Source organism: Cuculus canorus, chromosome 22 (assembly GCF_017976375.1).
Source record: "Cuculus canorus isolate bCucCan1 chromosome 22, bCucCan1.pri, whole genome shotgun sequence".
NCBI lineage: Eukaryota > Metazoa > Chordata > Aves > Cuculiformes > Cuculidae > Cuculus > Cuculus canorus.
In genome coordinates, this window is record NC_071422.1 from 4,100,641 (window position 1) to 4,127,442 (window position 26,802).

The window sequence follows — 26,802 nt, forward strand, 5'->3', positions numbered from 1 at the left end:
GGGCCTGCAAGGTGATGGTGGGACTGGGGCGGTTGTGGGGGGGCTGCAAGGTGATGGTGGGACTGGGGCGGTTATGGGGGGCTGCAAGGTGATGGTGGGACTGGGGCGGTTATAGGGGGCTGCAAGGTGATGGTGGGACTGGGGTGGTTATAGGGGGCTGCAAGGTGATGGTGGGACTGGGGCGGTTATGGGGGGCTGCAAGGTGATTGTGGGACTGAGGCGGTTATGGGGGGCTGCGAGGTGATGGTGGGACTGGGGTGGTTGTGAGGGCTGTGGGGCAATGGTAGAACTGGGGCAGTTATGGAGGCTGCAAAGGTAGTGGTGGAACCAAGGCATTTATGGGGGAGCTGCAGGGTTGTAGTGGGGCTGGGGCTATTATGGGGGCTGCAGGGTGATGTTGGAGCTGGGGCAGTTACGGGGGGCTCCAAGGTGATGGTGGAACTAGGGTGGTTGTGGGGGGCTGCAGCATGATGGTGGGGCTGGGGTGGTTTGGGGAGGGTATGGGGTGATGGTGGAACTAGCGCATTTATGGGGGGCTACAAGGCGATAGTGGAGCTAGGGTGGTTATGGAAGGCTCCAAGGTGATGGTGGAACTGGGGTGGTTATGGGGAGGCTGCGGGGCAATGGTGGAACTGGGGCAGTTGTTGGGGGCTGTAGTGTGATGTTGGGGCTGGAGCGGTTATAGGGGGCTGTAGAGCAATGGTAGCACTGAGGCGGTTATGGGGGCTGCAGGGCGATGGCGGAACTGGAGTGGTTTTGGGGGGCTGCCAGCAGATAGCAGGCCTTGGGCAGTTTTGGGGGTCTGAAAGCTGACAGCACAGCTGGAGCGGTTATTGGCTGTAGGTCCAGACAGCCAGAGAATCACAGAATAGTTAGGGTTGGAAGGGACCTTAAAGATCGTCCAGTTCCAACCCCTCTGCCATGGGCAGGGACACCTCCCACTGGATCAGGTGCCCAAGGCCCATCCAACCTGGCCTGGAACCCCTCCAGGGATGGGGCAGCCACACCTTCCCTGGGCAACCTGGGCCAGTGTCTCACCACTCTCATGGTGAAGAAATTCTTCCTAATGTCCAGTCTAAATCTGCCCTTCTCTGGTTTATACCCATTGCCCCTCGTCCTGTCCCCACAAGCCGTTATGAACAGCCCCTCCCCAGCTTTCCTGGAGCCCCTTCAGGTACTGGAAGGTCGCTATAAGATCTCTGAGTCTTCTCCAGGCTGAACAAGGCCAACTCTCTCAGCCTGTCCTTGGATGGAAGGTGCTCCAGCCCTCGGATCATCTTTGTAGCCTCCTCTGGACCTGTTCCAACAGCTCCATGTACTTCTTCTGTTGAGGATTCCAAAAGTGGACAATCCTCCAGCTGAGGTGTCACAAGAGAGGAACAGAGGGGCAGAATCCCCTCCCTGCTTTTGATGCAGCCCAGGACACGTTTGGTTTCTGGGCTGTGAGCGCACATTGCCGGCTTCCGTCGAGCACCCCCAAGTCCTTCCAAGCCTTTCTCTGCAGGACAAGACATAGGGGACCCCAGTTTCCAGCTCAGCCCCCCACTCTTCATCTGGACAACATCCATTTCAAATGGGCTGAGGAGAGGAACTGCACACAGAACATCACTGGCAGCCACTGCCCGTGGTCTTTATTAAAAGAAAAAAAGCACATTTTACATAGTTGGTACAAAAAAAAAAAAAACAAACAACCAAACAACCAAAAACAAAATGAAAGGAGGGGAAAAACCTGCAGCAACAGGAACTGGGGATCTTGCCGCAGGGACTCCAGCAGGAAATCACTTTGGGAAGCGCGGCTTTGGGAACTCGTGCGCCCCACGCAGCCACCCCAGTTACCCCCCTCCCTCCCACCCACTTCGTAAAAACTCACAAGTTTGACACAAACAAGCTTTGGTTGCTAGCAGTAAACATGGATTACATTCGTCTGTCTCCTCCTAGACAATCGTGTGTCTCCAGGCCTTCGCGCCGGGGAGCCGCCCTCTCGCCGGGGACAGCTTTTCCTTGTACATTCAAGCGCTCCCCTGTTAGAGCAGGACCCTGAGCGCCCGGGATCCGCTGTCCCCTAATGCATAGTGCCCAGCGCCCGTCAGCCGAGCGTGGGCAGGGGGGTGACCGTGCAGCAATTCAGTCCATTATTGTCAAGATATGGGAAGAACCACAAGGAGAAGATGCGAATCCACCCCACCTTTTCCAAGTTGGCTCCTCTTTATAGATTAAAAATCCCTGTTTTCTTGGATCCCGGTACCAGGCTGGTGCCGGGGGAAACCTGAGTGATTCTCTAAGCCGTTTGCTCTTTGCTTTAGCCCAGGACAGGGATGGTTACAGAGCTCATATCCCCACGCTGAGTTGCAAGGCAGAGTACGCAGAGAAGATCCCGTCTCCCTGGTCCATAACTTATTAGGATGCTTTGGCTATTATTTTTTTTTTTTTTCCATTTTTATTTTTTCCCTCTTACTTTTGTAAACAATAATCAAGGAGAATACTGAGAGAAAGAAGATTTAAGATTTACAGAGGTATTTACACGCACTAGACACCTAGCAGAAAAAGCACCAAACCATTAAGCTGGGAGGTCGGGGGGGGAAAGGTCCTACACGATTCTTCCAGACGGATACAAGAAGCGGGGGGGCAGCAGGTTATCCCTGGCACAACCAAGGTGCCGGCGAAGGCTGAGAGCTCCCCGCAAGGCGGCAGCGGGGCCGAGGCTCGGGCTGAGACGTGCAGCCCAGTGCCCTCTATTGCATTTACCCAGTTCAGACAATTTTCCTGAAGTAGTTTTGTGCAGATCCTGTCGCTAGCCAAGAACTAAAAGTCCTTCCCCCGCACCTTCATGAGAAAAGACCGTCACCTCACCATAAACACTACGGGAGCAGGGCAGGCAAGCAGCTGGGGAGCCGCTCTCCATCCTTGCCTTGAGACAAAGCAAAGCCTCAGAGGGGTCACCGGGCTCCAGCAGCCTCAGCAAATCCCCCTGGTGATCCCAGCTGGCAAGGATGGAGGAGGTGCTCCCCGTCTGTTCCAGCTGTGCTCTACATCTAAACCTATTGCTACCTAACTGTGCCCACGTCCTGACATGCCAGCACGGTGGGATGCCTTCCCTGGGAAGGCTCCAGCCATCCCCTGGGATGCAAAGTGGAGTGTTAAATGCCCCAAAACCAGGGATCTGGAGTCTCACTCAAAGCCACGCATCCAGAGTCTCCTCATGCCATCATAAGCCAGACTTCGGGGGCAGCCGCAAAGGGAGAAGAAAGATAGAGCAGTTGTACCTCCCTTGGACTTCGATCCACCTTGGGACCAGGTCCCTCATCCCAGGAGGTCACAGCCAGTCAGGGGGTTGGGGATAACCTGAGGTCTCCCAAAAGCCCCCCTGGCCACTGTCAGCTCCCTGAATGGGTTGGGACTCCCATCCTGGCTTTCCAACCCCCAGCTACGCAGCACCAGCCTGCTGGGAGCCTGTGCGACATCCCAGCCCCTAGGAGATGGCAGGGAAGACTCAAGCATGGGGCAGACTGGAGTGTTCCCATTGGGATGGCAGGGAGGGAATACGTGAGCATAAACAGGAGAGAGAAATGGAGAAGAGTCCTCAAAAGCCACCAGGCTGGGAGGAAATCTGGAATTGGGGAGCCGACATGGGCTCTAGCAGCTGTTCCCTGCCCCATGGCACTGCCTGGCTTCTCCATCCCCTACATGGATCTGCAGATCCAAATTCCTCCTCAGTCCAGTGGGGAAGGGAAAGAGACTCCATGAAAATACAGTTAAAAAAAAGAAAAACAAACCCCAAACATACCAAAAACCACAACCAAAAAGCTCGACAACACATCAGTCCACCTGGCAAACATCCAGTGAGGTAGATCTACACTTCCAATACAAACTTGGTCATGTCTTTGTGCTGTTAAAGAAACCCTCCTCTCTGTCCAGCACTGGGCTACAGAGGCATTTTATCCCTGAGATTGCTTGAATACCTGAGAATAAATTGCAGGAATTATGTCCTTTCTCTCTCTCTTTCTTTTTTTTTTTTTTTTTTCTTTTTCCTTAAAGATTAAAATATACAAAAATACAAACCCAGAATATTTATATTAAAAAAAAAAAAAAACAAAACAAACCAAAACAAAGACGACACAAACCCAAAGATACGTCATTCGCGCACGTCCTAGTGCAGGTTTCACTTGGCGTTGGCTTCGGCACGGTCAGGGAGGCTGCCCCGGGAGAAGGGCTGTCCACCAGGGCCAATAAATAAAGGCAAGACTTGAGGAGGGGGCAGTGGGGAGGGAGAACAGCAGCCGCTAACGACCTGGGGAGCCCTTTTTCTCTGCCCCTGCGTGGTTTCTGGAGCGTGGGATGGGCAGAAAGAGCAGAGATGCGTTATTGTCCTGTGGGAATTTGATCCAAAACCTATAGAAAGACCCAGTGCGTGATCCCCAGGTGGGTTCCATATGGAGCCTCCAAAGGAAACACTGCCAGCAACACCCCTGGCAGATGGCTCTGCGCACTGTCCAATGCCCAAGGCTTAAGGAAAAGTATTCCTGCTGCGTGTTTGTTGCCCTCCTGCTCCCCAGCTCTGCATTTTGGTGGTGAGGAGAAGCCTTAGAGGGGAAGAGCCGGCTGCACGAAACACCTTGTGCTCTCTGGGCTGACATTTGGGAAAGCTTAAGGGCAGGGCAGGGAGGAAAATGGTTTTTCTTTTGACCTGATCTCCCCCAAGCCCACAAGCAGGCAGCGAGCGTTAGCTCAGCCATGAGAGATGCCCCGTTTCCTTCCAGACTGAGCCCAAATCTGGGCTCTGCTGGTTTTGGCAATGGGGCAACCACAGAAGAACTGCAAATCCTTACAGCAACTTATGAGTGAGGAGCTGCGAGGAGGAGAGGGACCCGCGGGGCCGGCCCACGGGATGTCCCCAGCACTCTGCAGCCAGCCTTCCCCCCTTGCCCTTCCTCCTTAGGGCAGAGAAGGATGAGGCAGGGGTAAGAGCAGGTCCCCTACAGCTCGCCCAGGCTGTGCCAGAGCCTGTTTGAAGCTTGGGAGAACAAGAAGCCACTAGCTCCACCTTGACATGTTGCTTTTCTGCTCCTCCTCCCAAAGACATGACTGCCCGGTTTCGTTTAGGAAAAAAAATGAATCGAATATGGGTTTAATTTTAGCTGGAAGAGGTGCTGTTGGGTGCTGCCTCTCCCTGGTTTTGGAATAAGCCCTCCTGATTAAAGCAGGGTTTCCCCCAGGCTGGGAATAGGGGAAAAAGGTATGCAGGGACACCAGATCCCTGCCGTTAGCGCTGCTGTCTTCCCTCCCCAGTCCTTCACCCTGCCCTCCCTCCTCCTAGCCCCTGTGGCTGCCCCTTGCCTTGCCAAAGCCTTTCCATTCCGGTGGAAGCCCCCCCTTCCCTGCCACCCACCATCATTCCCGCGTCTCGGGGAGAAGGGCCGAGCTGTGCATGTCCTCCTCCTCTCGGAAGTAGGCAGGTTTTCCCTGGGAGCTGGGGGACTGCTGTGCTTTCGCGGGGCAGTTGGCGACCATGTGGCTGATGCTTTGGCAGAAGTGGCATTTCTTGGGCTGTGGCGGGAGCTTGCACTCTTTGGCGTGGTGATCTAGCCCGCCGCAGTTGTAGCATCTGCGAGGTGGGGAGGAGAGAGAGATTCATAGAATCATAGAATAGTTTGGGTTGGAAGGGTCACAGAATCACTAGGTTGGAAAAGACCTCTTGGATCATTGAGTCAAACCATTCCTATCAACAAAACCATTCCTCTGAGCACCTCGTCCACCCGTCTTTTAAATCCCTCCAGGGATAGGGACTCCACCACCTCCCTGGGCAGCCTCTGCCAGGGCTCGACGACCCTTTCCATGAAAAATTTTTTTCTGATGTCCACCCTGAACCTCCCCTGGAGGAGCTTGAGGCCATTCCCCCTTGTCCTATCACCTGGGAGAAGAAATGACCCATCCAATCCTATAAAGCATCACATCAGTTACAAAAGAAAATCTGATCAGGATTAAAAGCTCACCCATTTACTATCAGCCCATCGCATTCTCTGTTCCCCCACATGTGAAGTAAAAACTGCTGATCTGAAGTATGAACAGAGCTACAGAGCTACCCAAACTTTGTGGGTTTGTGGAGTAGCCTACGGAGGTGAAGTGGACTCTCAAACTGAGTACCATGAGAGAATAAAAAGCTAAAGAACTAAACCGCTAAAATTCTTTTCAGCAATGTTGACTTTTGTATTGTATACGGGCATGAAATATTTACAATGCTTATCTGAAAACTTGTGACTATAGTTTCACTGCTATCAAAAAGTGACCATGCGAAATTTCAAACCTGCATATATCGTAATAGTTTTTGCCCTCATCAGACAGCGTTGTTGTGCATAGCTCATTAAATTACATAGCAAATTTCAAAATGGGATCAAAGATTACTAGAAAGGTCACTATTTATTCAGTAGGTAAAATGTTAGCAACTGTAAACTCCCAAATTAAAAATAAAGTTGGACATTTTCCCCCTCCTCAAACCAAATACTTCTGCTTAGGACACTGCAGTTGTCCTCCATCAGATGTTGTGCTGTATTTGGGTCCTCAAAGCTCATCCAGTTCCACCCCCTGCCATGGGCAGGGACACCTCCCACTGGATCAGAGGCTCCGAGCCCCATCCAACCTGGCCTGGAAGCCCTCCAGGGATGGGGCAGCCACCACTGCTCTCACAATATTCAAGAAGGAGACATAAAATGATGTGGGATATGCTGGGGCCGTGCCTGGGACCCATCTGGCTTCACAGTCAGGGCTGCGCTTAAAATGGTTCAGTCGCCGCGGGGATGTGGGGTCAGCTCTTCGGGAATGAATGTGTGGCACAGGATGTGGTCCCCACGGAGCCCCAGCTCCAGCACGGCCGGTTTGGACCTGGCTCAGCGGTGCTACGGGTACCCAGGAGATGGCAGCAAACCCCTGTGCCCAAACCAAGCGCTGGGGGGACAAAAATCGATGTCAGGGGCTTCACGGTCACGTTTGACTCCTGTGCGTACAGACCCTCCATCCAGGGTTACACACCATGCACCAGGGACAGGCAATGGGACAAGCGGCCAAGAGAACAGTCGCAATGGGACAAGTGGCTGCCCCAGCCAGGAGAACAGTCACAATGGGACAAGTGGCCAAGAGAACAGTCGCAATGGGACAAATGGCCAAGAGAACAGTTGCAATGGGACAAGTGGCCAAGACAACGGTTGCAATGGGACAAGCGGCAGCCCCAGCCAAGAGAACAGTCTCAATGGGACAAGCGGCAGCCCCAGCCAGGAGAACAGTCTCAATGGGACAAGCGGCAGCCCCAGCCAGGAGAACAGTCACAGGGATCATGGCCATCGGTGTAGGGACAACCCCAAAGGCAGCTTCTCTCATGGCTGTACCCTCACAGCGCTCGTCTCCCCGGTGCCACCTTTGCACCAGAGCGGTGTAGGCAGAGAGAGCTGCCCCATGTCCATTTTAAATCCTGCATTGGTTTAGGACAGCCACAACCTTTTGCTCTTTTCTTTTCCCCCTAATTCCTTTCCAAACAGCTTTAAAACCAGTTTGTGAGAACTGCCGGGTGGGGAGGGTGGCATCCACTGGGAAAGCTGGGATCATCCCCGAGCAGCCAGGATGGAGAGGAGAGGGGGACGAAAGGCTGGCCAGAAACTCGCCCTGGGGCTCCAGGCCTCACCGTGGGAGATGCTGCCAGGACTTCCGGCCATTTCCTTCCCACAAGGAAGAGTTTCTCTTAGAGAAAATTACCCCAGCCCAGCTCGGCTCCCCCAGACAAGGGGAGCGGCCGCCCGGGGTGTCCCTGACCTCTGCCCTTTTGCTGCTGGTTTGCTGCCCTTTCCCCACCAAGCTGCATCTGCCACTCATTAACTGCCGAAGGAAGCCACTTTCCCAGAGGAAGGGTCGCTGCCCATTGGGATCTGAGCCCGGCGCTGGGGCAGGGTGCCTGGCAGCTCCTGGTGCCCGCGTGGCTCGGATCCTGCCCCGGATCATGCCCCGGCTGCCCCTTACCGGTCTCCTTTTGATCTGCGTTTCTGGAGGCTCTTGCCCTTGGGTCTCCTCTCGCTGCCAATGCAGAAGACTCCTCCTGGACCGGTCACCCGGATGGACTCTAAACCTTTGGATGACTTCTTGAAGGTGAACTCAACAGCTTCGCCCTCCTTCAGGCTGCGGAAACCTTCCATGTGAAGTTTGCTCTGCGGGGGGCACAGAGAAAGGATGGGGTTCAGCACCAAGCCAGGGTGTCAACTGGGTGCACCACAGGCTCCAGCCCAGCAAACACCTCCCGTGGCACGAGAGCTGCCAGCTTCCCCCCGGGCTTGTGAGGGGACGGGCAATAAGGACCAAGCTCAACCAGGCACCTTCATCTCCTTCATATCTCTGGAGCCTCATTTGATAACACCGAGCCTTTCGTGAGCCGAGGCACCCGACGAAGCATGGCTCGCTGGTTCAGCAAGCGAGGGCCAGCACAGCCGACTCAAACCTGAATTTGCTGCAAAATGCTGGCTCTCAGTGCTACGAAACAGTCCCCTTCTCCCATCCAGCCTCGTGCTGGGGTTCAGAGCTGCCCCTGCATCTCCCAACACCCCAGGCTGGGGATGCTGACAGGGAGATCCAAAGCATCGCCTTTAAAAAGACAGAAGGATCTCAAGGTTTTGCACAGGCACGTGCAGCCCCCTTTATGGCAGGACCCACGGCCAGGCTGGGAGACTGGAAGCTGGCACTGTTGGCCCAGGGTCCCAGACAGCCCCCCGACGCGTGGCAGCCCCCTTGCTGCACCTCACTTCAATTCAAGACCTTTAAATACCTCTAATAATAATTAATTAAGCAGCCATTTGACCCTGAATTGTCACTGCTGGGAACTTCTCCTGTCCCTCCCAAGATTGCCACATCAGTCACCACAGTGCAATCAAACTCAGGAGTTCTGACCTAGGCTGGGGAAGAGGCTTATGAGATGATGGAAAAATCCACTCCCCTTCCAGCAGCTCCATCCATTTTAGCAGAACAAACTAGAATCATGGAATGGTTTGGGTTGGAAGGGACCTCAAAGCCCATCCAGTCCCACCCCCTGCCATGGACAGGGACACCTCCCACTGGATCAGGGGCTCCGAGCCCCATCCAACCTGGCCTGGAACCCCTCCAGGGATGGGGCAGCCACCACTGCTCTGGGCAACCTGGGCCAGGGGCTCCCCACCTCATGGAGAACCATTTCTCCCCAGGATGTCATCTCAATCTGCCCTCTTTCAGCTGAAAATCATTCCACCTCATCCTATCACTGCAAGTTATAAAGAGCAGAGACGAGCGATGCAGACACCTCTCGCCTCTCTGCGCCAGTGAACGCTGCCCTGAGCATCACTGCCCATTCCTTTTAGATCAGGACCACCAAATCCCAGGCACTGATCCAAGCAGGACTTTCGCTCAGCTTCCTTAGCAGATCGCAAAGAAGCGTGAGCAAAGAGTTAAAGGTGGATTTTCTGGCAGAGGGAGGAGCAGCTCCAGCAGGATGGGGATTCCCGGCAGAGCCAGCGCCAACGCCTGCGCAACTGCAACTCCAACCCTGCATTTATGAATGGAGCATCGCCCCCATTCATGGCTCAGCAGGTCCTGTCACGTGACCCGGCCGCCCATGCTGTCCGCACCACGCACGCTGCCCGCTTCCCCTCTCCCACTCCCAAATCTCACCAGGACCCACGTGGAAACACCCCACATAAAAGCAGAGAGGGAAGAAATAGAGCTGTTGGAGTTTAGGAGGGGATTTGTTTTGGCAGGGTCTTGCAAGACCTCTTGTGTGTCCATGGGATCCTTCTTTGTGGGCACACGGGAATGTGTCAGAGCTCAAGAAACAAACTTCAAAGCCCCTTTTTCCAGTGCTTTTCTGCCCCTTCTGTGCCCTAGAGCCCAGTTCTGGGTGGGACAGACCCCTTGGGCTGGGCCAAGGCATGGAATCGTGGAATGGTTTGAGTTGGAAGGGACCTTAAAGCCCATCCAGTCCCACCCCCTGCCATGGGCAGGGACACCTCCCACTGGATCAGGGGCTCTGAGCCCCATCCAACCTGGCCTGGAACCCCTCCAGGGATGGGGCAGCCACCACTGCTCTGGGCAACCTGGGCCAGGGCCTCCCCACCCTCACAGCAAAACATTTCTTCCTAAGATCTCATCTCAATCTGCCCTCTTTCTGCTGAAAACCATTCCCCCTCGTCTTCTCCTTGCCCTCCCTGACCAAGAGCCCCTTCCCAGCTCTCCTGTAGGCAAGTCACCCACATCCACTCTGTGCACTCGCCTTCTGGGATGGGGTCCAGGGCCAGATGCGATTGCCACAAACCTCTGACCTTCTCCTGCTCCCAACAGGGAGAGCCAGACCTTGAGCTACAAGGTCTGCAACGATAAGGAGGACTCAACAGGATCTCACAGCAGCAACCTCTGCCTATCCAGGGCTGATCCAAGCGCTCTCATCACCACCTATGACCAACAGATTCTCTGCCACACTCAACACAACCGCCAGACACTGCTCCCCAACCCCAGATCTGCTTCCCCCCTGCACTGAGCATCACTAGGAGGATGCGGAGCATCAGCCAAGCAGGAGCTCTGTGCCCAAAGCAGCTCCCAGCACAACACAGGACGTGCCTGGCTGAGCTTTGGCACCTCAGTGTCGGCTGCTGACCCTGTCCTGTCCCCAGGTGAGGTGGTTTGGGTGACAGTAGCTGCCGCAGAGAGCAAATTTGCCCTACTCCAACAGCAGCCAGAGCGTTTTGGGGACAAGGAGGAGCCAAGCATCACACTGTGGTGAGCATCCCTCCATGGCGCAGGAGGCAGCTCTGGAGGCTGGGGGACGAGAGCCAGAGATCCTTATCGGGGTGTTTACAGCCCCAGCTGGCCCAGCTGTGTTTACACTGCCGAGATGAAAACTCACAGGCGCTTGGCCCCAAGCTTCAGGACAAAGCCAAGCCATGGCAGCAGGGACCCCAACACACAAACTGTGTCCCCCCCCCAGCTCAGCCCAGCCTTGGACACTGTCACCCAAACTGCTTTACCCTCAAGAATCACCCGTTACCTCCATTTGGAGGACCGTGGCAGAAATGACAGGGGGATAGGGGGGAAGCGATTTATTTTTCCAGGAGCGGGTGAGGATGACAAGAGCCTCTCTGGCCCCCCTGGCCCCCTCCGCCAAAAGGCCAAAGGAAACGCCCTCTCCCCAGGGAAGAAGGGGGGCAGCAGCCAGGGCGCCCCAGCTCTTTCCACTCCCCCCCCCCCACCAAAGCCTTTTGATGTGAGCTGGAGAGTGGCTGGTGGTCCCTGCGCATCCCCCCTGCCCCCTTCCCAAAACACACACATTGCTGGCATTCCTCTGTTATCAGATAGGTAATCAAACTGCAGCCCATTGAATTAGCTGCATACCTCCTGCATCTGAAAGGAAGGGGCCCAGAGCCCCTGTCCCACACCACACACAAAGCCAGAGCCTTCCCAGGCCTCTACACACACACACACACACAGCCCCCCTCCCCAAAAAAATAAAGAGAAGAAGGGGGGGGATTGGAGCGAGCCAGGGATGCTGGGGATGAGGGGGAGCGCAGGGGAGGGCTGGGAGCCACCGGCCAGCCAGCAAGAACAAAGGGCTGGCGGCGACCGCTCTCCCGCTGCCCAAATTCCAGGAGTTCCAGGCCATGGTGGGGGGAGGAAGGGTGGTCAGCATGGCCGAGGCCCCTCTGACCCCCTGCAGCCCCTCTGCGCATCAGCCCTGCGCCCAGCTCGCAGGGATCTGCGAGGGATTCAGGGTCTGGGTCCCATCACGGAGCTGAATGCTCTTGAGGGGGTGGTTTTGGAACTGGGGGAGTGTGTAGGGTGACCCTGGGTTGCCTTTGGGCTTGGGGGATCACAGAGTGTTGCCACGCTCATAATAAAACTATATCCTGGAGCAAGGGTTTCACTTGTTATCATTAGGGTCCAGAGTTAACCAGTGGGACAAGGAACAGCAGCAGAACCGGCACTACTCCTCCCGAGCTCTCTGCAGCCCCCCAGGCACCCCCATCACCAGGTAACACCACTGGCACCGCTCTTCTTTTCCGCTCATCCCGCTCTCCACAGCTCGTGGTTGGTTACAGCAGACAAAGATGCAGCACATGGGCAGCTCAGCACCTCTCACCATCCCCTCTGCGCTGGGTACCCCCCACTCTCACCCCTTCCCCAGCTGCACCGGGATGCCTTCATCCACCTCTTCCTCCCATCCTGCAAATCCTCCAGCGTTAGACTCACTCTCCCTCCCAGAGAGGGGACACCATGGACCCCCTAAATCCAGCCAGTGCTCCCTAAACCGCCAGGCTGTGCTTTGCCCTCACTCCACCAGGCTCCAGAGGGGCTCAGTCGGCCCCGGGGTCACCATTGTCCCCAGCGCGACACAAGGGGACGTTTATTCCCAGCCAGCTCTGGCCACTCAATCAAACCATCTTTGTGTCTGGAGGGGCCTGGGGCGGAGCGGCCACTGCACCTCGCTTGGTCTCAGAGCGGGAGTGTTACAGCCGTTTAAACTTAAATTCCTTGGAAAACAAACCAGCTTGGCATGCTGCGTTAGGAGCAGCTGTGGAAGCACGAGCGGCAGTGCTAAACAGTGCCAGGGTCATGCCCAGAGCATTTTGGGCAGCCCAAGCCCACAGCCTGTGCCTCAGTTTCCCCCACTCTGTAAAGGAGAAGGGACCCAAAGGGGCCAGGAAAGACAGACATTCCCCCAGCAGGTAGGGTGATGGGCTCAGGGGTTGCTGAGCTCCCAGGGTGTCTGTGCCCACATCACCGTCCCCTGCTTTTTTCCACAGGCTGGGGGGTACTATTATCCACTGTGCCATCTGCTCACAGCACCCAGGCCACTGTGCTGCCCCCCCCCCCCCCCCGCCTTGATCCCCAGCATCCCTATCACCCCTAATCCCTCTTTTTTTCCTCAAGCCAGCCCTGTGCTGCCAGCTTTGGTGCAGGGCATCGGATGCTGGGCAGCCCGCAGAGCCCGTGTGTTCCAGCCACTTCCACCCCACCACAGCGCCTGAGGACCCATCCCGGGGGCCAAGCACATCCTTGGGGGAGCCCTCAGCCACCCCTGGCCCCACAGGGCTCAGGTTTGGCGCAGCCACTGCAGAGCAGCCCCTTCCTTGGGAATAAACTGTTTTTCTGGGGTTAATGCTCATCCAGTGTTTTGGGGCATAGCTCTGATTTTTCCGCTGGGACGGGACAGCCTCAGCCCAGGTCTGCTCCAGCAAAGCAGGACTCCCCTTTCCTGGGAGCTGCCAGATGTCAAACACCCCCCAAAGCAGATTTTGGCAGGGTCAGGCTCTGCCAACACAGAGCGGTGACCCAAGCCCCCGCGCCGCAGCAGGACCAGCTCAGCTCCGCCAGCCACGAGGCTGGCAGGGAAACTTCCCTTTGCCTTCACAGCCCATGCCTGGATCCATCCCAGAGCAAAACTTTCTCTCTGCCTAAATTGCACAGCAAATCTATTCCCTCTGCCAGCAGTTTAAGCACCGGGGGACTGGGATGCTTCTTATTTTCATGCTCATGCGCGTACAGCTCAGAGCAGGAATCGCTCCGTGGTCCCTTCCTGCGGCTCAGCCCCCCGTGCAAGACCCTGTCGGATGCTGCTCGGGAAAGAGGGTCCTCGCTTAGCTCCAGGGTGCAGAGATAAAGAGGGCGATGCCTGCAGGAGCCCATTGGGGAGCGTACAAGACATTTCAAGGCTTTCCAGTCTCTCCCTACTGTCAGCAGCAAGGCCTTCGAGGATTTTTCACCCCCCCAATTCAAATAAAACAAAAATAAAGCCACTTTCCTGCCAAAGCAACACTTGCTCTTAGTTTTCCACCCTAAGCCAGTAAAATTAAACTCTAGATACTAATTCTGGGGTAAAAAAAATTGCATCAGTGTAATCCATCACCCACTTGCTCTAAACTCACACCTTAAGCTCCTTCAGATGTTATTTTTCCCCACCCTGAGGGTGCCAAACCATCTCTCACTTCCCAGGTGCCAGCTAATTGGGGATATTAATTAATTAACGCATATTAATTTCCTACTGCCATATTAGAGCAGCGGCACAGGCGGGAGCAGCAGCGCATCCTCCATCGATGATTTTGCCTTCATCCTGTTTATACTCAGGAGCAAATAAATAGAGAAAAGGCAACACCAGAGCTGGAGGCAGGAGGGAAAAGGCTTCATCAAGGCAGTGGCTCCATTGCAGCCCTTCCGTGCTCCAATAGGAGCAATGCCATTCATTTGGGCCATTTTATCTGGGAGACCATTTAAGGGTGTTTTCTCTCCCTGCCCCTCGCCCTGGGGCTGAGAGGGGGAGCTGGGGGAAGGGATGCGCCTGCAGCCATCAGTTAATCTTTAGACAGAGACAGGAGGCTTTTTTTTTTGTGTGTGTGCATCTTGAGGAAGGTTCAGGGGTGGAATAAAGCCACTCTCTTTCACCATTTGCCGTCAGGACAAGCGGTGCGATACAATTTTATTCCAGCAGTCACTTTGAAAAAGACAATACTAAAGAAATAGCTCCTGCTCCTCTCCTCCCAAAAGCAGGGGTGCCAGCCTGTGTTTCATCCCCCTGGTGCTGCTGCATCCACCCACCCCGGCACCTCGTGGTGTTCACCCAGGGCTGTGGGGTGACCCTGGTCCCGGACAGCAAACTGGGAGCGATGCATGTGAGAAAGCAGAAATAAAATACGTCCCGTGCCCCTACAGGCATCAAAGGTCCAATGCACCTACTCAAACTGCTCCTCTCAGCTGGTTCTCCTCCTTTCCCCCCTTGCTGCCACCCAAGCTCTGCACAGACAAAATCTCGCTGCCCGGATCCTGCCCTCCTGGACTCTGCTTCCTGATGGAGAAACCCTCCCTTGTCCCCCTGCTTTCACTCTCCTGCATGTTCAGGGATGAAGCTGCCTCCAACCACCTCATGCCATGCTCATGTCTTGGCCGGTTCTGTCCCCCGCCATGCCAAGGGGGATGGCACAAGCGCAGGTGGGCAACAGCCCAGGTCTACTCAGTTGAAACCCATGGCCAAACAGCAGCCGTTGCTCCTCTCTGCTCCGTATAAGTCCATCCATCCATCCATCCATCCATCCATCCATCCATCCCTGCTGAGTAGGGATGGAGCTCCCCCCACCAACCCTGACCCCCCCCAGCCAGGGCTCCCAGGGACAGCAGCACCCAGGGGACCGAAGCCCCTCCACTGTGCCCACGCTGCCCTTGGCACTCGGACAGAGCCGGATTGCCACATCCCAACCCCGACAGGCCAAACCATGGGCACAACTTCACATCCCCACAAGGATAAGTGAGACCACATCACCGAGATGCCGGCGCTGAACACCCTATGGGGCAGCCGTGGGGTCCCAGCAGTGCCCAGAAGCTTTCCCAACTAAAATCACGCAGAGGAACAAAACCCCCCACAACTAACGTTGCCTTTATCAAGGATTTAGACCTGTTGGTTTGGAGACACGGAGCTGAGCTGTGTGGAGCAGCGGTTCCCAAAGGTCAGGCAGCTCCTTTGCCTCTGCTCTTGGGCTAGCAGGGATGGGAGGGGATGGGATGGGATGGGATGGGATGGGATGGGATGGAGCCCCCAGCCCTGTGGCCAAGCAGATTTTCTCCTCTCCATTTTTCCAGGTTGCCTTCCCAGGCAGCCCCTCACTCCTGTAGGTGATGCACAAAGCCACGATCCAACCCCAAGAGCCACATCCTCAGGGGATGACTACAGCTTTGGGGTCTTCATCAGCACCAGCCTGATTTCTGCCACCTTGGGACCCCCACCCTTCTCTGCTGCTGCTCAGCTCTTCTCCTCCCAGGGGCAACCTGCTCTACTCCTCCAGGCTTCATCCCCTGTCCCCTCACAGCCCCCAAATGAATCCATCTCCAGTGTCCAGGGGAGGCATTTGAACCCAAATGCCTCATTTTTAGCTCACAAAGCCAGGGAAAGGCAGCCCCGAGGAGCCCTGTTAGTCTCCTGTCCTGCCGAGATTTTAATCTCTTTGTGATCAGATAAAGGGAGAGGGAGATGGAGACGCGCTCCCTGCAGAGAAGGGCCATTCAGACCTGGTTCCTGTAATAAAGTGATTTAATAGATCTAAAGAGGCCAATTCCCTTCTTTCTCCCACAATTATTTCCTGTGGGTCATCATTCACATATGTAAATGAAGAGGGGAAGGAGCTTATGGGGGGCTCTGGGGTGTTAAACCCCACGGGCTGGTTTGGGGCACGGTGTGGGGTGCTGGTGGGCGCTGGGCACAGCACCCCGACCCCAGAACCCTACCCCGTGAGCATCCCTCCCAAGCCAGCTCTGCCTTTTGCCCTCCCAGGCCTGACTCCCTCCCCGGGGAGTGAAGGGACACGTCTGGATGCTGGGATGCAGAGAGCATGAGCAGAAGAGCCCCGTGAGCCACCCAAAAGCAGCAGAGCTGGGGTGGGAGAGTGAATTCGGTCTCTCTCCAAGGAAGAGCCAGGGCTGAACTGGTGCTGGGATGCTCCGCTGTGGGAGAGACTGGCATCATGGAATTATTAAGGTTGGAAAAGACCACTAAGCTCATCCAGTCCAACCGTCAACCCAACCCCACTGTGCCTGCTAAACCATGCCCTGAAGTGGCACGTCTACACGTTTTCTGAACCCCTCCAGGGGTGGAGACTCCACCACTGCCCTGGGCAGCCTCTTCCAGTGCTCCACCACTGCCCTGGGCAGCGTCTTCCAATGCTTCACCACTCTGTCAGTAAAGAAGCGTTTTCCTAATATCCATCAGCCCTGGCTGTTTGGCCACAAGCAAGCGGTGACTTTGTGTCGCCTGCAAGGAGGGCAGGAGAAGCCCGATCTAAAGGAGGAAGACCGGGCATCACCCCAAAACCACCTCACTTCTGGTGGTGGACAGGGAACCACACACACGCTGCCCCTCTGCTACCCAAAATAATCTGCTTTTACCCTGCGTTCACCATCCAGAGCACAGCAAACCCAACGCATAGGACCCCAGCGGTCCAACCCCAGCAAATAAGGGACACAGGGAGGTTTCACCTCTCCCTAGGTGGTGGGATGCTCCCAATGGAGACACCCTGGCTAATTCTCTTTTCCTGCAGGAATGTGAGCAAGCGCAATCAGGAAATCAGACTGTCTGGGGGCAATAAACCCCTGGGAGAAGGAAGGAAGGAAGGGAGGGAGGGAGGGCAGGAGGCTTTCCTCCATGGGCACTGAGTCCCGCTGTGCTGTATTGAAATGCAAAGGCCCATTTGCTCTTTCCAAACACCAGGATCTCGGTTTTCCCCAGCTGATTTGGACCCTTCACCTCCAAAGCCAGCTGTGTTTCTGGCGCAGGATGGTAGCTCCTACCAGGGCGTTTTGACCGTGCCACAGCCAAAGGAGAAGGGATTTGCTCCTCTTCTGCTCATCGTTCACTCGCCAGGCTGGCGTAGCCCTGCCTGCGGGAGCTGCTGCCTTCTGGGGGGGTGAGAGACCCCAGGAGCCCCGCACAGCCCAGGCGCTCAGCCTCACACCCTCAGCCCTTCATTAGACCGTGGAACAGACTCCAGTTTGGAGGGATTTGTGGCCGTGGAGAGCAGCAGCGACTGAAGCTGGCTGGTCCAGGGGCTTCCTGGAGCCGGCACAGACGGCATCATCGCAGTACCCAAATCCCGTGCGGCTGCTCCCAGCCTTACCCACAAACCCACTCCTGTTTGCCCTAGAGGCACCCGCGTCCCCTTCACTCACGCTCTCTTTGACTCCCAGTCCCAAGGGACGCTGCTTTCCTGGCGTGAGGGGACACAGACCCTCTCACCGCACAGATCCCTTTCCATGCAAGACGCTGCCAAACCCCACTTCTCCCTCCCAGCGCTGGCCCAGATTTGAGCACCATCTCCAAAACCATTCTAGGGGCTCCCCTTCTCCCCTGGCAGATCCTCCCCCTCCAGCTGGAGAGGTTCAAGCAGCCACAGCCCCAAATCCATGATTTCCCTTGGCACATGATCACCGACACACGTGGGGCTTCTCCACTTGGTGAGGCGCCTGCGAGTCAAATCCAGACACGAGACTGTCACTATGGTACAGTGGCAACTACACAACCCCACACGCTTTTGTGCCCACTACAGCCGAAATAAGAGGCCGGGGCAGAGATTCTGCCTCACCTGGAATGAGCCACAGCTCACTGGGGAAAGCCCAGTCCTGCATCCCTGCTTGACTCAGGGCTCCCAGAACCCTGTGCCTGGAGGGAAACTAGCTCTTCCCTGGATCCCAGTCTTGCATCCCTGCTTGGTTCAGAGCTCCCAGGACCCCATGCGCAGGGGAAAATCAGCTCTTCCCTGGATCCCTCCATGGCGTGAGCATCATTCTCACTCCGGAACATCCCACTCAGCCCTGTGGGCACCTGCTCCCCTGGATCTGGTCCCAAGGGGCTCCTCAAGAGAACCATGATGAGAAAATGAAATGGCTCAGGGCTCAGCTTACAGGGCCGGTCCCTGGAGAGGAGCCCTGGGCTGCGGCGGGGCAAGCGGCTCTGCCCGCCCTTCGACACCCTCCTCACTCCGGGAAAACGAGCCCAGGGGACCCGGGATGGGTTAGGATGGGATGGAGGGAGCGGCTGTGCCTGCCTTTCACCATCCACCTCACCATAGGGAAACGAGCTCAGGGGAGATGGGATGGGATGGGATGGGATGGGATGGGATGGGATGGGATGGGATGGGATGGGATGAGGGGAGAAGCTGAGCCTGCCCTTTGCCATCCACCTCACCACGGCGAGCTCAGGGGAGCCGGGATACCGGGATGGGATGAGATAGGGTGGGATGGAGGAAGCGGCTGTGTTTGCCCTTTGCCATCCACCTCACCCCGGGGAAACGAACACGGGAAACACGGGATGGGATGGGATGGGATGAAAGGAGCAGTTGTTCCTGCCCTTTGCCATCCACCTCGCACCGGGGAATCGAGCTCAGGGAACCCAGAATGCCTGGATGGGATGGAGGGAGTAGCTGTGCCTGCCCTTTGCCATTCACCTCCCTCTGGGGAAAAGAGCCCAGGGGACCCGGGATGGGAAGGGATGGGAAGGGACGGGAAGGGACGGGAAGGGAGCGGCTGTGCCTGCCCTTCGCCATCCACCTCACCCCGGGGAAACGAACACGGGAAACCCGGGATGCTGGGATGGGATGAAGGGAGCAGCTGTTCCTGCCCTTCTCCACACACCTCGCTTCGGGTAAACGAGCACGGGGGAGCTGGGATGCCGGGATGGAAATGGATGGGATGGAGGAAGCAGCTGTGCCTGCCCTTCGTCATCCACCTCGTCCCGGGGAATCGAGCGCGGGGAACCCCGGATGGGATGGGGAAAGAGTCTGTGTCTTCATCACCCATCTCGCTCCAGGAAAACGAGCTCGGGGGAGCCAGGATGGGTTGCGGTTGGAAGGAGCGGCTGTACCTGCCCTTCTCCCCTGGAAACAAGCCTGGATCCCCGAGGATGCCGAGACGGCTGGAGGGAGTGTGGAGGCAGCGAGGGGGTCCCCATCCCGCCTCCCACCCTTCGGGGGGGGCGCCAAGAGCTGCACCTCCTTTCCTCCCCAGGACCCCACGATAAATCCTGTCCCCGTACCTGGTGCACGAAGACATCGACGGGTGAATCCAGCGTCGCGCCGCCCTTGGCGGTCATGGAGAGGAAGCCGAAGCCCATGCGGACATTGAACCACTTACAGATCCCGGAGCCGTGCAGAGGTTGGGAATCGTTTTCGGCTTTGGGCGAGTCTCCTGCCGGCTCCTCGCCCGGCTTCGCACCTGGGGAAAAGACCCACAGAGTCGCTGAGCCCAGGGGCAGGGGGAGCAGTGGGTCCCCCCCGCCCCAGCCGGACCTCAAACCCTACTCGGGGTCCCCAGGCTGGAAAAAGCAAAAAAAACCAACTCTCAACCTCCCCCGAAAAACTAAACCGAGATCAGCTCTGCCTCCACGTGTGCTCGGGGATCATCCCGGAGCGAGGGGAAACGAAGGCAGCTCCCTACATCTATTCTCTCCTCAAAAAGGTTAAAAAATGTTAAAACCCCTCAAATTAGAAACAAATAAAAAAAAGCCAAAATTAGGGGGAAAAAAAACCCAACCAACCAACCAGAAAGAACACCATAAAAGACAAAAAAAAAAGGAAAAACTCCCCAAAAATCCCAACCCGAAAGCCCCCTGCCCCCAGCAAGCCACGCTGGGGAAAATCTCTCCCCTGCCTTCAGCATCCCCCTCGCTGCACGGGGACCCCAATCACCACCGGCCCCAAACTTCTGGGCTCATCCAGGGGCTGAGGGGGGTGGGAAAAAAAAAATATATCCCCCCCTCTCCGAGCCCCCCCCCCCCTCCAGAGCTGCAAAGAGGGAGCGAAGCCATCGCCGGGCCCGGCCTCGCTGCTGGAGCGCAGTGGGGCTGGGGGGGCAGGGGTCGGGGAGGGGATGGAAGGGAAGAACCCCCCCTTGGTCCCTGCGCCCCCCAGCCGGGCTCTGCCGCCGTTATTAATAATCGCGGAGCCGAGGCGGGCTGCGACAATAATATAACTTAACCTGCAAACTGCTGGTTGGAAACAGACCCCATCCCGACACTCGCTTGCAAATTCCGAGTTGTGGCTGTTACCGCCTCCTCCCTCCTCCTCCTCGGCCAGCTTTGAGGGTATCAGCTCAGCCAAAAAAAAAAAAAAAAAGGAAAAAAAAAAAAAAAAAGCCCTCAACAAAAAAAAAACCAGCTTAGACCCTGCCGGGAGGGAGCCGGGAGAGGTTTGACTCCATCTTCACTCCAACAATAGTGGTGGGAGGGAGCGGGAGGGTTTTTTCAAAGGCTCCCAAATTCTCGCAGACAATGGCAGCCCCCGCCCCCCCCCCAGGACCCACCCGCGGGGCCGGGGGGCGCCGGGCCCCGCTCCGCCATCCTACCCCCACGTGATCCTAATTAACACCCCCCCCTCTGTAATAGCGACACATTCCGGGAGGGATTTGGAAGGGGGGGAGTGGAGGTTGACCACCTGTCAAAGGAAGACGTGACCCCCGAGGGGGAGGAGGTGCCACCCCCGAGGGATGGGGGGGTTCCACGCCGTTTCTCCGTGTGTGTCCCCCACGAAAAGTGCCACCTGCGAGTCACAGCCCTTCCCACGTCGGGGGAACGGGAATAGGGCCGGGCTGAGGCACTGGGGGGAGCGGAGAAGGGTGATTTTGGGGGCGCCCTGCTCTCCTGGCCCCATCCCGTGTCCCGCCTGTGGGGTGGGCACTCCCGTGGATGTGGGCTCCCCGGGACCGCGAATCCAACCGCACGGGACCGTGGAACCAGCAACGCGAGGCCATGAAACCAACGCCAGGAGACCGTGAAACCTACAGGGACGTGAAACCAGCCCCACGGGGACGTGCAGCCCCCGGGACCGTGCAGCCTCCCCGGGGCCGTGCGACCCCCGTGGCCGTGCCCCCCACCCCCTTGCGCTCCCGCCGACGGGGAGCGGTGCCGGGGCGGTGCTTGCGGCAGGGTGGCTCGGCAGGGACCGGGGCCGGTCCCATCCTCCCCCCTCCCCGGGCCGGGCGGGGACAAAGGGCGAGTGACCAGCGGCCACATTTCCGGCCGGCGGACAATGCCCCGCTGCCGCCCCGGCCCGTGGGGGCACAGCGCCGCCCGCCGCCCCTCCTGGGCGGTGTGGGGTGTGTACAGACCCTCCCACCGCCCCCAAATCGGGGTGACCCTCTGCGACCTTCAACCCTTACCGCAGGGAGAGCTTTTGGGGGAGGAGTTTGACCCCCGACGCGGCTGCCCCACGCGGAATCCGCCCCGCGTGAGGCCATTGCGGGAGTGGGGAGGGCACCATGTGGTGTCTGAGTACGGTGGGATCAGCGGTTCCACGAGGGGGGGGAGGCAATCCCACCCCCGGCCCGGTGCTACCGGCGAGATCCCGCGTGGGGCGGCCCCGCGCGAGGGCTCCGGAGCCCCGGCGCTGGCCATGGTGCTGAAAAGCTCCGCTGTCCAGGGTCCTGGCGGCTGCCGTCCTTCCCCTGCCCGTCTTCCCCTTGCCTTTCCTACTCCTGTCCTTCCTCCCCGTGCCCTTCCTCCTCCTACCCCGGACACACCTTGCCCACCACTGAGGGGTTCCCCACACCTGGGGGCTCCGCGTTGCGCCTTGATCACAAGAGCCAAGCAGCACCACCAGGCTGCCACCTGCAGATGACAGTGTAGAAGGATGGTTTTGCTCTGCATGAGCCTTCGGGAAGAGGAGGTTGGGCAAAGCTGCCCCCGCCAAGCCTGTCCCCAGTGTCACCTGCCCCATCAGGGTTCTGCCTGTTCCCCCGGTGCAGCTGAATCAGGGTCCCATGCAGCACGGGTGGAGTAGGAGGTGTCCGTGATCCGCACAGAGCATCGTTGGTATTCCATGATGATCACAGGGTATCACCTCATTTTTAGTCGCTTTTAATGGGGATAAACTGAACGGTGAGAGAACTCCACTCTCATTCACAGCTTTAGCTTTGAGTCAAGTCCCCAAAGCCAAGCAGCAGCCCCTCGCGTGCGACAGCAGGAAAGCACAGTCCAGCTGGGTGCTTCCCGCTCGCAGACTGGGATTCTTATTCCCTGCCACGACCAGGCTCCAGCAGCCTCCAGGGCTCCCTGCTTGGAGGAGACACCGGGTGGAGACACTCTTGGCAAGAGGGAAACCACAGTGCGTGTTAACACTTGGTGGCCTGCATGCATCCCTTTTCCCTGCTGGCACGCACGGCCGTGCCGCTTGAGGATCCACCGCGGGACCGTCCCGGCGGCTGCGGGAGCCGGGGTGCATCTGGCACCCTCTCCTGGCCATCGAGGGCCACGTCTCCGGTTGTGTTTATTCCTGTTCTCTTCTTTGCGGGATAATTAGGGTGAGAGGAAAGAAGCAAGGAAAACCCCAAGATTTGCCAGTTCGCTCATTTCCTCTTGGCTCATTCCTTCTCCCAGCTCACCTCCTTCCCTGCTTCCCCCCTTCCCGTGGGATTTGGGGAGGGCAGAGCCAGGTGCCTGCACATTTCGCTCCTATGCTTCTGCTAAAAAAGCCCACGAGCCACCCCTGCAAGCTCATGGGGAATAAGAGGCACCTGAACAAGTGCCCGGCACTCAGGATCAAGGTTTGCAGAGCAGCCCTGAGAAATTACTCTATCCCCCTTTTGTCTTCAAAGGGGACACTCTGATGCTACCACCCACACAGCCAGGTGTCCTGGGGCAGACAGGACACCCTGCAGGGGCGTGGAAGACGTGGGGGTTATGAGGGAAGGATGTGGTGAGCAATCAGACCTTGCTTCCTCTGAAAATAAGTCATCATTGTGCTTCAGCTTCCCTCCACCAGTCCCTTCCTGATCAAAGGGAGGGACCAGCTGCCCCCGGAGATGCTTTCTTGTAACTGCTCAAACTCAGCAAGTTGCTCAGCATCCCCCAATTTCTGCCCATCCTTGGAGACACCATCCAAGTGATACAGCCATATCCTTGAGTGCAGCACTTTCAGGCAGCTTCACTTTACGTCTCAACTTCATCTCCCCCCTGTCACAGTGACACAGCCCCACAGCGGCGACAGCCCCACATCATATTTCTGTGTGTGGTGTATTTGTTTTTGGGGCCTGTTGAATGGTAAATGTGAAAGGGAAGGGGACTCCTTCCTGTTCTTTCAGAGCCTGTCGCTGTGCCCTGCTCGGCTTCAAGGGAATAGCCGGCAAAGCGGCTGCTTTCACAAATAATGGCTTCATTAGATTGAAAGAAGTGGACAGTGACCTCTCTGAAATGGACTTTCTGACCCCTGCTGACCTCTGGCCCCGGCTCTGACAGCCTGTAAATCTTCCTCCTTGCAGCACGGCCAGGGTGAGGGCAGCAGAGCTTTGCTGGAGCTCAGCACTGGCACTGCTGCCCGTGGTCCAGCATCGCAGACCCCTGTACAGGCAGCACAGAGATGCCCGGCTCTCGCCAGGTCCTGAGCCCGGCAGGATGAGGCCCCTGGGGCATGAAAAGCTCAAGACATGGGCCATGGCTTTGGCAGAGATTGGGACTAGTGTCCTCAATGTGCTGCAGACCCCATTAGGAGCTGGTCCTGGGGAGCTGAAGGACCCTGGGAATGTTGTTATTGTGACTGTGGCTCCAGTGTGATCTTCCAGCACAGTCACCATCACCAGTCCATTGGGAAGGCACTGACCAGCTCAAAAGCAGCCTCTGAGCCTCTGTCAGTGTGAGCTGAGCCCTTTCACTGACCATCGCACAGATGCAGCCCACAGGCACACACAAACCTCCTCCGGCCCCCATTGAGCCTGCATCCACCTCCCGCCCATGGGCACAGACCCTTCCCTGCAGCCCCAGCACCTCCTTCCCACCTATGCAGCCCAAGGTGCTGCCAACCACCACATCACCTCACCACCCGATCTGCTGGTGGAGAAACTGAGGCACAATGGGGATCCATGGCCAATGGGTGGGAACCCATGCCAGGCTCCCCACACTGGTTCTTCCCTGAGGCTGGCCATGGCAAAGCCCCGGTGCCAGCACCGAGCCCAGCACACCCCAGCACCACCCGCAAGCCTCCTCCCCACCCTTGCACGCTCGCTGCTGACCTTTGGCTGTGAAGCAATCAATAACGGAGCCCATGGTGCCGCTCTTCCCCCACACCCCCAACTCGCATCATGCCTCTAACAAGCCTGGTCAGTATTGAGGGATGCTCTAGTACCTCCCAGCGCTGGGGTGCATTGACCCACTGGAGACACAGGTGTGCTCTCATGCATGCCCTAACTGGGCACCCCTTCCCCAGCACCCCAGAAATGCTCTCCTGGGGCTTCTCTCTGGCTCTGGGTCAGTGACAGGTGCCTCACACTTCTTGGTTTGAGGCTCTGGGGTGCCCGTGGTGGGGATGGAACAAGGCCATCCTGCTTCCATCAGAAATAGGGTTCCCCAAGGCATCAATACTTGAAAAGGGAAGGATGAGAAGCATGTCTGTGGGGTGCTGGATGCCACCCAGCACCAGGGCTTCGTTGCCTTTTGGATAAGGCTGAAAGAAGTAAAGGCAGATAGAGATGGTCCCGGCCTGGAGTAATGCATTGTGCCCAAATTCAGCAGCTTCTTTTCATATCCCTGTCTCCCTTCAATAAAAGCCCTTGGGCAGCAGCTGATCGATCAGCTGCAGAGCATGGATTGATCAGGATTTCAGCCCCATACATATTCCTGCTCTCTGATAAAGGGAAATCGATAGCTGAAAGAGCTATTCCTCCAAGGCAGCAGCCTTCAGCAGACCAGGGCTCACAAGGCTACCTTCACCTCCTGAGTACCCCCACCCCAGTTCAAGCCTTGCTCCCACCAACAGCAAACCCAGGCAGTGAGAGAGAAAATTGCTTTGGGGGAGCTGGGCTGGGGAACGGTGGGGGTACGGCAGGACATTGGGAAGAGCCTCTCCAGCTGAATCTCACCTCCAAGGCATTAGCCTGCCCTGCAGCTTCCTCCTTGCACTCATAGTCTGGCAAAGGAGTTTTCCTCCTTCTCAGGGTGCTGGAGGCTCCTAAAAGCTCCAGGGAAGACAGGCCAGCTGGTACCTCTGCAGCCCAGCACCACCAAACGCCAGCAGCTGCAGCCAACACCACCCTGTTCTCAGCCTTTTCCCCCAGTGCTGAGACCTGAAAACTCGTTGCAGGTGTGGCTGGAGCAGCACCCTCCAGGTGCCAGATTCCCCCCACCATGCTGTCACCCCCTCCAGGCTCTGCAGCCTTCGGCTCTCCCCAGGGAACTGGGGTGCTCTGGGGTTTCAGGATACAGGTTCCCATCCCAGCCTTCTCCCTGTTCTAACCCCAGCACTATTTTTGTCTCAATCTCTCTCTCTGCCTCCTTTTACTGTTACTTTTTGTTGTCCTTCCCATCACCTTCCAGTCTTCCTTCAGAGAGGGTGACAGAGGGGACTCCCCTGCAGACCCTGCCCTGGATGATGCGGGGCTCCCTCCAGCCCTATGTCTCCCTCTTGGGCATCGCAGCTGAGCCCATCCCTGTCCCCACAACATCCCCAGTGCTGTGTCCCTGCCTTCGAACACAGTGACTCAAGCTCTGGGTTTGCCCCAGTGCCCCTCCAGTTTTCCCAGTGCCTGGGGAACTGGTTTGCCCTGGGGAGGACCCTCCCCAGTACTGACTAAATCCTTTCCAGACAGCCCTGACGGTGCCGGGGGACACGGCAGGGAGCTCCTGTTCCCCGCAGAGCCACAGCCATCTGGCTTGGCTGGTTTGGCATGTACACACGCTTGCACACATGTGCACACGCTTGCACACGCTTACACACTGCAGCCGGCCCCACTCCCTCCCATCGCTGCCCTTCAGAGGAGCCCATAGCGCAGGAGGGATGCAGGGGCCGGATCCTGCTCCTGTGCTGGGGCCATGAGGATGGGCAGCAGGGTCTTGTGTGGGTGTTCAGCTACACTTGGACTCCCTGGGGAACCCTCTGTGTCACCTCTGTTCCCAAGCGTGGCAGCAGCAGCAACCTGAACACCCACCTGAGGCTGCATCCAGGTGAGAATCATAGAATGGTTTGGGTTGGAAGGACCTCAAAGCCCATTCAGTTCCACCCCCTGCCATGGGCAGGGACACCTCCCATTGGATCAGGGGCTCCAAGCCCCATCCAACCTGGCCTGGAACCCCTCCAGGGATGGGGCAGGCACTGCTTCTCTGGGCAACCTGGGCCTTGGATACCTTTGGGCGCTGCTCCATCCCAACAGCACCCATCCCCGCATCCTGCTGGCACCCCAAGCATCTCACTGACATACAAAGGACACGATGGTCCCTGACCACCTTCAGCTGATGCCGAGGTTGCGGTCAGTGCGTGTTTTTATTGAATAAACCTTTCCACATCTGCTGCTCACCCA

At 57.2% G+C, this 26,802-nt stretch overlaps 1 protein-coding gene across 1 annotated transcript; it reads right to left on the reverse strand.

Moving 5' to 3' along the window:
• Window positions 1–5,388: 5,388 nt before the first annotated feature.
• On the reverse strand, window positions 5,389–20,530 carry LIN28A (lin-28 homolog A). Its single transcript, XM_009563456.2, has 4 exons — window positions 20,500–20,530; window positions 19,559–19,737; window positions 8,002–8,186; window positions 5,389–5,602 (listed from the first exon to the last, which is right to left on the reverse strand). Exons 1-4 carry the CDS (start codon window positions 20,528–20,530, stop codon window positions 5,389–5,391), a joined length of 609 nt encoding a protein of 202 aa, XP_009561751.1.
• Window positions 20,531–26,802: the final 6,272 nt, after the last annotated feature.

Bases quoted from the DNA above. Each gene is read 5' to 3' on its own strand.
- LIN28A (XM_009563456.2), bottom strand. From the start codon at position 20,530: ATGGGGTCTGTTTCCAACCAGCAGTTTGCAG. The intron at 19,738-20,499 runs GTTAAGTTATAT...TCTTTTCCCCAG, and splicing joins TTCCAACCAGCAGTTTGCAG to GTGCGAAGCCGGGCGAGGAG. The intron at 8,187-19,558 runs GTACGGGGACAG...TGCCCCCCGCAG, and splicing joins TCGATGTCTTCGTGCACCAG to AGCAAACTTCACATGGAAGG.